General features: G+C 39.7%; 1 protein-coding gene across 1 annotated transcript; it reads left to right on the top strand.

Annotated features, from left to right (window-relative positions):
- The first annotated feature begins 2,754 nt into the window (after positions 1-2,754).
- Positions 2,755-8,073, top strand: LOC143277819 (adenosine 5'-monophosphoramidase HINT1-like). Its single transcript, XM_076582730.1, has 3 exons — positions 2,755-2,929; positions 5,010-5,114; positions 6,967-8,073. Exons 1-3 carry the CDS (start codon positions 2,819-2,821, stop codon positions 7,129-7,131), a joined length of 381 nt encoding a protein of 126 aa, XP_076438845.1. The 5' UTR covers positions 2,755-2,818; the 3' UTR covers positions 7,132-8,073.
- Positions 8,074-11,094: the final 3,021 nt, after the last annotated feature.

The raw sequence follows: 11,094 nt of genomic DNA, 5'->3' as shown, positions 1-11,094 counted from the left end.
GAGGACCAGGGAAAACAAAAGAGAAAAAAAAGGCGGCAATACAAGGGCATCCAGGAGCCATATCATATCATATCATATCAAGGCGTGCAGGCCTGACGAGGCCTTTTGCCCGCTTGATGTGGGGAAGAAAAAGAGAGTCCCCACATATGTCTGATGCATTTTTCAACATTGAGTGCGCAATGCTTGAAAAATCAATAAATATGTAAATGAGTTTTGTAATTTAAATTTTTCAAATGAATATCAAGATAATTTTTAAATGTATTCACTGTTCCTGCGGAAACAACATCTTGTGACAAATTGTTCCAAACATTTGTTACTCTGTTAGTAAAGAAATGTGCAAATCTGGAAGTTTTAACTGAAACTTTTAATAGTTTGTATGAATGGCCTCTTGTGGTACTGTTCTCATTCAATGTAAACAAAGAGTTTATGGTTCTGCTGTCATATAATCCATGTGTCATTTTATACATCTCTATTAAATCACCACGCAGTCTTCTATATTCTAAACTAGGTAACTTAAGTGCTTGCAACCTACTTTCATAGTCCATATCAGCAAAGCCAATGATTCTTTTAGTGAATCTTCGTTGAACATTTTCAATACTGTCTGTATGTTTCACTAAACCCGTATTCCAAACAACATTCCCATATTCTAAGACTGGCCTGACTAATGACTTAAATAATGGCACCATTATGTCTTTACTTTTACACTGTATGTTTCCAACTAGCATTCCGGTCAATCTATTGGCTTTTTTAATGGTTTCATTAATATGAACATCAAAAGAGAGACCAGAGTCAACAATGACTCCAAGATCTCTCTCCGATGAAGTCTCCTGCAAGTCCATACCATTCATATAATACTTATAATGTGGATTATTTCTGCCTACGTGTAAAACTTTACATTTATTGTTATTAAATTTAATTTGCCATCTATCAGTCCAGTGTACTAAATTATCAATACTAACTTGTAATTTCAATCTACCGACATCAGAATCTACTTCCTCATAGATCTTTGTATCGTCTGCAAAGATTTTCACAAAACAGTCTAGTATGTCAGGCATGTCATTTATATAATATACAAAGAGTGTGGGCCCCAAGACACTGCCTTGGGGAACACCACTACTCACCTTAACAGGACACGATGACTCAGTCCCTACTGATACGTACTGTGTTCTCTCATCTAAGAAATCTTTTATCCATTCCAACAATTTACCAGAAATACCGTACCCTTGCAATTTAGCAATTAACCTATTATGTGGAACTTTATCGAACGCCTTCTGTAAGTCCAGATAAATTACATCCATTGGTTTATTGTTTTCAAGTGACTGCATCCAGTCATGTACAGTATTCAACAACTGAGTCACACAGGATCTACCACTGGTAAAGCCAAACTGATAATCAGACAGTAAGTTGTTATCAATCAAATGTTTATTCAAAGTATCACGTATGAAACCTTCAAAAACTTTACATACAACCGATGTCAAACTTACTGGTCGATAGTTTCCAGGGTCTTGTTTGTTACCTTTCTTAAATATTGGTTTTACTTGTGCTACTTTCCATGCCTGTGGGATCTTACCATATGATACAGTCTTAACAAACAGAATCTTTAAGGGAATAGCTAAACTATTATGTAATTCTTTTAGCAAATAAGGGTGCATTCCATCAGGACCAGTGGATTTATTTACCTTTAACTGTGAAAGTTTGTCACTAATAATCTTTTCTGAAACTTCAACATAATCTGTTGAAGCCTTGCATTCTGACTCAAAAGAAGGAACATTGGTGACATCTTCCACTGTGAAAACACTAGAGAAAAACAAATTTAGGACCTCAGCCTTTTCTTTGTCATTGTTAGTTAAAGTTCCACCAGGTGTGCTTAAGTTCGGAATAATCTCCTTTGGTTTAGTTTGTGATGCAATATAATTAAACAGTCTCTTTGGGTCACTTTTAATGTTCTTTGCAATAGACATCTCTTTTTCCTTGGTAGCTTTTCGTAATGCCCTCTTAACCTGATTTCGAGCACGTGCATAAGCATTATAATTTTCAGTCGTCCTATACTTCTTATACCATCTGAAGGTCCTTCTTTTCAATCGTATCTTTTCCAAAACAAAAAATGGGACAGTCTTTTTGTAACTTTTGTTTCCAGTCCAAAACTCTTTAAATGGCACATACTTATCTTGTAATTCCTTCAATTTATCAGAAATGCAAGACCAACACTCATCCACAGATTTGAGTTCCAAAGTCTCTTTCCAATTAATGTCATCCAATGCATGCCTCATTGTCTCATAATCACCTCTATCATAAAAATAGCGTCTGCCTTTCGACTTACCAGGTAGTAGAATACCAGTATCAACTTCAAAAATAATGCTAGAGTGGTGACTTTTACCTATAGGGGGATAATATAAAACATTATAAACTAAGTCATCTCTGTTTGCTAAAACTAAATCCAAAATATTTGCTGTTTGATTACCACGAAAATGTGTTGGTTCCGTAACAAACTGTACCACAAAATTATCTTGCAATACTTCCAGAAATTTTGAAGCAGGGTGGTCTATGTGTTTGGTACAGAAGCAGAGAGACTGGCCCCCTTAGAGTGTAAGGAGTTAAGGGCCGAAACACTTGACTGAGGGGGGCTTCTTCTCTGAAGACCTTGTACTGTCCAGCTCTCCCTAGAGTTTCTAATCACAAGGTCAGGGCACCCCCTTGAAACTGAAACGGAAGCGAAAGTACAATATGCCGTGGACCGTGCAAATAGCCACACAACGCGCACGCATGCAGACAAGAAGCCGTCAGTCGGCAAGCCCATACTTTCGCGTCATTTGCCAGCATGGCCTCCGAGGTGGAATTGGCGCAAACCGCTAAGCCGGGTGGAGACACGATCTTTGGAAAAATCATCCGCGGAGAAATTCCAACAAAATTCATTCACGATGATGATCAGGTACATTGCATTGATTTCCTCACTTGATGCGCGCGTTGCAAACTTTCAGACAATGTGGTTTTTAGTTGTTGGTTGATCGATGAGCTAGCAGTTGCATCATTTGCTATTGGATCTAGTCATAGTCTGTTATTCTCGGAAAAATAGAAACGCACAAAGCACATTCAGATACTGCGGTTATGGTCTGCACGAATGGTAACTGTGACATTCGTTCAGGGAAAATCATCGTGCACTCTGTTCGTCATACACATGTCATGTTATTCGTGACATTGTTGTAATGAAAATGCACGATTGAGCGTGCACACACACACACACACACACACACACACACACACTCTCCTTGCACACACACACACACTCTCTCTCTCTCTCTCTCTGTGTCTGTCTCTCTGCTTCTGTTCCTGTCTCTCTCTCACACTCACTACTTGAGCCCAGTACAATAGCGTGACTTAATCTCATGCTTTCATGAATAATTTACAGGGATTATTTATGGCGCTCAGCTGATTATCATGGCTGCTAATAAAAAAAAAACAAACAAAAAAACCACCAAAACAAAAAAAAAAAAAACACCCAACAACTATGCATTTGCACAGCCTTGTTTCAGACACGAAAAAAGTAAACTGATTGGTTGCACCACAAAGCTCTTGGACCACACACACACACACACACACACACATACCTATGTACATAGCAAGTGAAGTGATAGTAGCCTGCCGGAGAACCCACTTAGAGTAGCACCAGGTTTTCATCCTCACTAATAGGTCTGTCGCTTTCTGTAGTTGGTTTTTTTTTTCATCGCAACCCAACAAAAACGGCGTAAAAATCAAATTGATGATTGTGGCTGTCAACGCAGTGAAAGTGAAAGTGAAAGCAGCTGCCCTCCACTCACTAGCACACACAAACACACACAACACAGACACGCACACACACAAATAGCCACTCACACACATACATGCACAATCAAGCATATGAACACACAAGTAAAACATTCATACACTTGCATTTGTATGCGTAGACATACATACATAGTTAAGCACACCACTATGTAGCCACTCACACACATACATGCACAATCAAGCATATGAACACACAAATAAAACATTCATACACTTGCATTTGTATGCATAGACATACATACTTAGTTAAGCACAGCACTATGTGAAGAGTCAGTCAAGCACCATGCAGAACTGTTCACCAGATTCCTCCAGGTCTGTCTGTTGTGTGTCAAAGTCTGGGTCTCTGCAGATGGTTTTCCTGTCCATTTTGGCATTTTTGTCAGCCCACTGCTTTTGTTTTTTTGGGGTTTTTTTTGTTTTTGTCTTTGTCTTCCCCTCCGTCTGCCTCAACAGTTCCATGGAGGATTGTTTTTGGCCATTGGATCTTGTTACGGGACCATACCAGTGTAGTTTCCTTCATTTTTTTAAATTTAATTATTTTATTTTATTATTATTATTTTTTTACTGATATCAGATGATCTTGATAATTATGGTCCAATGTGGTTTTGGCACAATTGTTCACCAGTGATGTGATCTGTGTATCTGATATTCAGTATCTTGCAATTGCATCTCATTTCCAAAAACAAGGAAATAACTAAGAGGTGTTGAACATGTACATTGATGTAAAATTCATTATAAATAATTGGTGTTGAAAATGTACAATGATGTAATATGCATTTACATATGAACACATGCACATACAATAGACACAAATACATGAAACAAAAACATACAAAAAAGTTACACACACAACACTCAAATCTTTTCTCTGCTCACGTGCAAACGCTGCTTTCCCCGTGAAATCAATTGGATTCATGCCACACAAAAATACACACACACAATTTACCCACCAACCAATGATTGTTCTCACACATTTTCTCAGCTCACTTGCAAACAATCTCTTTCAAATCTCCTCCCCGCAAAATCACACAAATTCATGCGACACAAACACACGACCTACCCACCAAACAGTCATTGTACTAACACATTTTCTCGGCTCCTGTGCAAAAGCCCTTTTCCCTGTGAAAGCAGTCCATTTTGTGTGGCTGTGAGTAATTGTTGTCCTATCTGATGTTGCTGTGGTGCAGTGTGTAGCCTTCAATGACGTCAACCCCCAGGCTCCAGTCCACTTTCTGGTGGTGCCGAAGAAACCCATTGTTCGTCTGGCAGAAGCCGAGGAGGCTGACGAAAAGGTACGCTACTGCATTATTGTGTTGTGTTGTGTTATTTTGCATTTCTGCAGCAGTAATGAATGTTTGAATGTTTTCTGCAGCAGTAATGAATGTTTTCTGCAGCAGTAATGAATGTTTGAATGTTTTCTGCAGCAGTAATGAATGTTTTCTGCAGCAGTAATGAATGTTTTCTGCAGCAGTAATGAATGTTTGAATGTTTTCTGCAGCAGTAATGAATGTTTTCTGCAGCAGTAATGAATGTTTTCTGCAGCAGTAATGAATGTTTGAATGTTTTCTGCAGCAGTAGTTGAATGTTTTCTGCAGCAGTAATGAATGTTTTCTGCAGCAGTAATGAATGTTTGAATGTTTTCTGCAGCAGTAATGAATGTTTTCTGCAGCAGTAATGAATGTTTTCTGCAGCAGTAATGAATGTTTTCTGCAGCAGTAATGAATGTTTTCTGCAGCAGTAATGAATGTTTTCTGCAGCAGTAGTTGAATGTTTTCTGCAGCAGTAATGAATGTTTTCGGCAGCAGTAATGAATGTTTTCTGCAGCAGTAGTTGAATGTTTTCTGCAGCAGTAATGAATGTTTTCTGCAGCAGTAATGAATGTTTGAATGTTTTCTGCAGCAGTAATGAATGTTTAGTAATGAATGTTTTCTGCAGCAGTAATGAATGTTTTCTGCAGCAGTAATGAATGTTTTCTGCAGCAGTAGTTGAATGTTTTCTGCAGCAGTAATGAATGTTTTCTGCAGCAGTAATGAATGTTTTCTGCAGCAGTAATGAATGTTTTCGGCAGCAGTAATGAATGTTTTCTGCAGCAGTAATGAATGTTTTCTGCAGCAGTAATGAATGTTTTCGGCAGCAGTAATGAATGTTTTCTGCAGCAGTAATGAATGTTTTCTGCAGCAGTAATGAATGTTTGAATGTTTTCTGCAGCAGTAATGAATGTTTTCTGCAGCAGTAATGAATGTTTTCTGCAGCAGTAATGAATGTTTTCTGCAGCAGTAATGAATGTTTTCGGCAGCAGTAATGAATGTTTTCGGCAGCAGTAATGAATGTTTTCTGCAGCAGTAATGAATGTTTGAATGTTTTCTGCAGCAGTAATGAATGTTTTCTGCAGCAGTAATGAATGTTTTCGGCAGCAGTAATGAATGTTTGAATGTTTTCTGCAGCAGTAATGAATGTTTTCTGCAGCAGTAATGAATGTTTTCGGCAGCAGTAATGATCTGGTTTGCAACAGATATGGTTAAGTGTATTATTGTAAGTAGTGCAAGAGATATTATTATCTTTACAACTTAATTATTGTAAGTAATATCAGTGCTGATGTTGTGTGGAGATTTATTTTTTTGTTCTTCAGCACTTTATAATGTTTAGTTTTTTGTTGTGTAGAACATTATAAATATCATTATATAGTTGATATACAAGGTGTCTAGTGGAGTTTGCACCATGTAAGTACTGTCTGTTACTATCATTGTATAGTTGATATACAAAGTATCTAGTGGATTTTGCACTGTGGAAGTACTGTCTGTCATTATCCTTGTACAATTGATATACAAGGTGATGGGCGCAATAGCCAAGTGGTTAAAGCGTTGGACTTTCAATCTGAAGGGCCTGGATTCAAATCTCAGTAACGGCGCCTGGTGGGTAAAGGGGGGGAGATTTTTCTGATCTCCCAGGTCAACATAAGTGCAGACCTGCTTGTGCCTGAACCCCCTTCATGTGTATACATAAGCTGAAGATCAAATATGCACGTTAAAGATCCTGTAATCCATGTCAGCGTTCAGTGGGTTATGGAAACAAGAAAATACCTGGCATGCACACCCCCGAAAACTGAGTATGTAGTTGATGAACAAGTTGTGTGGTGTTTTTCAGCTGCTGGGTCACCTGCTGTTGGTGGCCAAGAAAGTGGCCAAGGAGCAGGGCCTGACCAAGGGCTATCGTGTGGTCATCAACGATGGTCCAGACGGCGGTCAGTCTGTCTACCATATCCATGTCCATGTCTTTGGCAAGCGTCAGCTGGGCTGGCCTCCTGGCTAATTGTCATTGGTTGGTCTGGAGGATCAGCTGCCTCCTGATTGGCTGAGCCAGTCTTTCTGAGTGTCTCAATTAGCCAGCGGAGATTTCTTTGTGTGTTTGTTTGCAAGCAAAGTTATGTTTGTTAGCGAATGGGGGGTGGGGGTGTGGGGGGCACCATAGTTTGTGAACTGGTCTGGCTTCCCCAGCCCTGACTCCTCTTTTTTTCTGTTCTTTCTTCTGAGTCTTGGTTCTGTTGGCTTGATTTTTTCTGTCTTTTTATAAGGGTTACTTCCTTCCATGTCAAGTTCTTGTTGCAGTGGAAGCTTGTTACTGTGTTCTTCAGTGCTTTCCTTCAGTCTTAAGGCAGTTCAAGTGTGGTCAGTCATGTATGTTATCATTTAATCAGTAAAACATCAGTGTTTGAAAGGAGTAAAGGAACAAAATAAGTCATTTTGATAAAAAACAAAACAAAAAAAAACCTCTTGGAACACACACATTCTGGTTCGTGTGGTGGTGATTGACATTTTTCCTTTTTCTTTTTTTTTTTAAATGTGAAACTGTGGATAGGAAATAGTTAAAAGCGGTGACCAATTTCTGGACATAAAGTTTCAAGGAATAGTTTCAAGCGGTGAACAATTTCTTTACATAAAGATTCAAGGAACCAATACATTTTCACAGAATTTGTACAGTTAGCATTTCTACTGCACAAGCTAACAACTGTCTGATTACAGCACTTACAGCTGTGTATTTTTGTTTGGTGAATTTTGAGACCCATATATTTGTTGATGTTTAATGGTAACATTTGAGCCTTGATGTAAAACATTCTCATAAAAAGCAAAGAGAATGGAAGTTTTGGTTGTACACCACTTGAGTGGTGGCTCTTGAAGTTATTTTTCTGATTTCCATTTGATTGCATAATACACATGTTCAGAAATAAAAAAAAAAACGTGGTGTATGTGTGTGTGTGAATGACATATTACCCAGTTTTTTTGTTTGTGTGTGTGTGTGTTTATAGCCTATTGCATGTGTGCAGGTGTGTGGAAAACCACAACCGTGAGGACACTCCCACTACACACATGCATTAGTAATTTTAAAGTTTGTGATATCAGTGTGCATAGAGCTTATCCTAGGTTTGAGTGAAAACATCAGCATTCAATGAAACAAAATAATTAGACAAAATATGTCCGGCTGCCAATCACTTGAAAAAACGCTGCTTCGTTCTTGATGAGACTCCATGCATTTGTTGACGCTTGTTGTGATTGACATCACTACAGTCCGCTGACACCCCACCCCACCCCATCCCACCCCGCTATTCCAGCCCCTCCCTCACCGACCGATGACTAAACTTTGTTGTGGAGATGCATGGGGTAAGTGACACTCCTGGAGTGGAGACTGTCAGTGTCACCACACCATTCCACCCCACCAATATTCCTCAGTGTTCTACTGTCAGGAGTTGTGTCACAGGCATGATACAGTCACCACCCCACCAATATTCCTCAGTGTTCTACTGTCAGAAGTTGTGTCATGATACAGTCACCATCCCACCAATATTCCTCAGTGTTCTACTGTCAGGAGTTGTGTCATGATACAGTCACCATTCCACCAATATTCCTCAGTGTTCTACTGTCAGAAGTTGTGTCATGATACAGTCACCATTCCACCAATATTCCTCAGTGTTCTACTGTCAGGAGTTGTGTCATGATACAGTCACCATTCCACCAATATTCCTCAGTGTTCTACTGTCAGGAGTTGTGTCATGATACAGTCACCACCCCACCAATATTCCTCAGTGTTCTACTGTCAGGAGTTGTGTCATGATACAGTCACCATTCCACCAATATTCCTCATTGTTCTACTGTCAGTTGTGTCATGATAGAGTCACCATTCCACCAATACTCCTCATTGTTCTACTGTCAGAAGTTGTGTCATGATACAGTCACCATTCCACCAATATTCCTCAGTGTTCTACTGTCAGGAGTTGTGTCATGATACAGTCACCATTCCACCAATATTCCTCAGTGTTCTACTGTCAGAAGTTGTGTCATGATACAGTCACCATTCCACCAATATTCCTCAGTGTTCTACTGTCAGAAGTTGTGTCATGATACAGTCACCATTCCACCAATATTCCTGTGTTCTACTGTCAGGAGTTGTGTCATGATACAGTCACCATTCCACCAATATTCCTCAGTGTTCTACTGTTAGAAGTTGTGTCATGATAGAGTCACCATTCCACTAATATTCCTCAGTGTTCTACTGTCAGAAGTTGTGTCACAGGCATGATACAGTCACCATTCCACCAATATTCCTCAGTGTTCTACTATCAGGAGTTGTGTCACAGGCATGATACAGTCACCATTCCACCAATATTCCTCAGTGTTCTACTGTCAGAAGTTGTGTCATGATACAGTCACCATTCCACCAATATTCCTCATTGTTCTACTGTCAGGAGTTGTGTCATGATACAGTCACCATTCCACCAATATTCCTCATTGTTCTACTGTCAGGAGTTGTGTCATGATACAGTCACCATTCCACCAGTATTCCTCATTGTTCTACTGTCAGGAGTTGTGTCATGATAGAGTCACCATTCCACCAATACTCCTCATTGTTCTACTGTCAGAAGTTGTGTCATGATACAGTCACCATTCCACCAATATTCCTCATTGTTCTACTGTCAGGAGTTGTGTCACAGGCATGATACAGTCACCACCCCACCAATATTCCTCAGTGTTCTACTGTCAGGAGTTGTGTCATGATACAGTCACCATTCCACCAATATTCCTCAGTGTTCTACTGTCAGAAGTTGTGTCATGATACAGTCACCATTCCACCAATATTCCTCAGTGTTCTACTGTCAGGAGTTGTGTCATGATACAGTCACCATTCCACCAATATTCCTCAGTGTTCTACTGTCAGAAGTTGTGTCATGATACAGTCACCATTCCACCAATATTCCTCAGTGTTCTACTGTCAGAAGTTGTGTCATGATACAGTCACCATTCCACCAATATTCCTGTGTTCTACTGTCAGGAGTTGTGTCATGATACAGTCACCATTCCACCAATATTCCTCAGTGTTCTACTGTTAGAAGTTGTGTCATGATAGAGTCACCATTCCACTAATATTCCTCAGTGTTCTACTGTCAGAAGTTGTGTCACAGGCATGATACAGTCACCATTCCACCAATATTCCTCAGTGTTCTACTATCAGGAGTTGTGTCACAGGCATGATACAGTCACCATTCCACCAATATTCCTCAGTGTTCTACTGTCAGAAGTTGTGTCATGATACAGTCACCATTCCACCAATATTCCTCATTGTTCTACTGTCAGGAGTTGTGTCATGATACAGTCACCATTCCACCAATATTCCTCATTGTTCTACTGTCAGGAGTTGTGTCATGATACAGTCACCATTCCACCAGTATTCCTCATTGTTCTACTGTCAGGAGTTGTGTCATGATAGAGTCACCATTCCACCAATACTCCTCATTGTTCTACTGTCAGAAGTTGTGTCATGATACAGTCACCATTCCACCAATATTCCTCATTGTTCTACTGTCAGGAGTTGTGTCACAGGCATGATACAGTCACCACCCCACCAATATTCCTCAGTGTTCTACTGTCAGGAGTTGTGTCATGATACAGTCACCATTCCACCAATATTCCTCAGTGTTCTACTGTCAGAAGTTGTGTCATGATACAGTCACCATTCCACCAATATTCCTCATTGTTCTACTGTCAGGAGTTGTGTCATGATAGAGTCACCATTCCACCAATACTCCTCATTGTTCTACTGTCAGAAGTTGTGTCATGATACAGTCACCACCCCACCAATATTCCTCAGTGTTCTACTGTCAGAAGTTGTGTCATGATAATCACCATCCCACCAATATTCCTCAGTGTTCTACTGTCAGGAGTTGTGTCATGATACAGTCACCATTCCACCAATATTCCTCAGTGTTCTACTGTCAGAAGTTGT

Source organism: Babylonia areolata, chromosome 35, assembly GCF_041734735.1.
Source record: "Babylonia areolata isolate BAREFJ2019XMU chromosome 35, ASM4173473v1, whole genome shotgun sequence".
Taxonomy (NCBI): Eukaryota; Metazoa; Mollusca; class Gastropoda; order Neogastropoda; family Buccinidae; genus Babylonia; species Babylonia areolata.
Note: the sequence above shows the minus strand (reverse complement) of the source record. Positions and strands in the feature narration are given on the sequence as shown.

Excerpts from the sequence above, each read along its gene's own strand:
- LOC143277819 (XM_076582730.1), top strand. The coding sequence starts at position 2,819 with ATGGCCTCCGAGGTGGAATTGGCGCAAACCGCTAAGCCGGGTGGAGAC. Across the intron at positions 2,930-5,009 it reads TCATTCACGATGATGATCAG|TGTGTAGCCTTCAATGACGT; the intron begins GTACATTGCATT and ends GCTGTGGTGCAG. Across the intron at positions 5,115-6,966 it reads CCGAGGAGGCTGACGAAAAG|CTGCTGGGTCACCTGCTGTT; the intron begins GTACGCTACTGC and ends GGTGTTTTTCAG.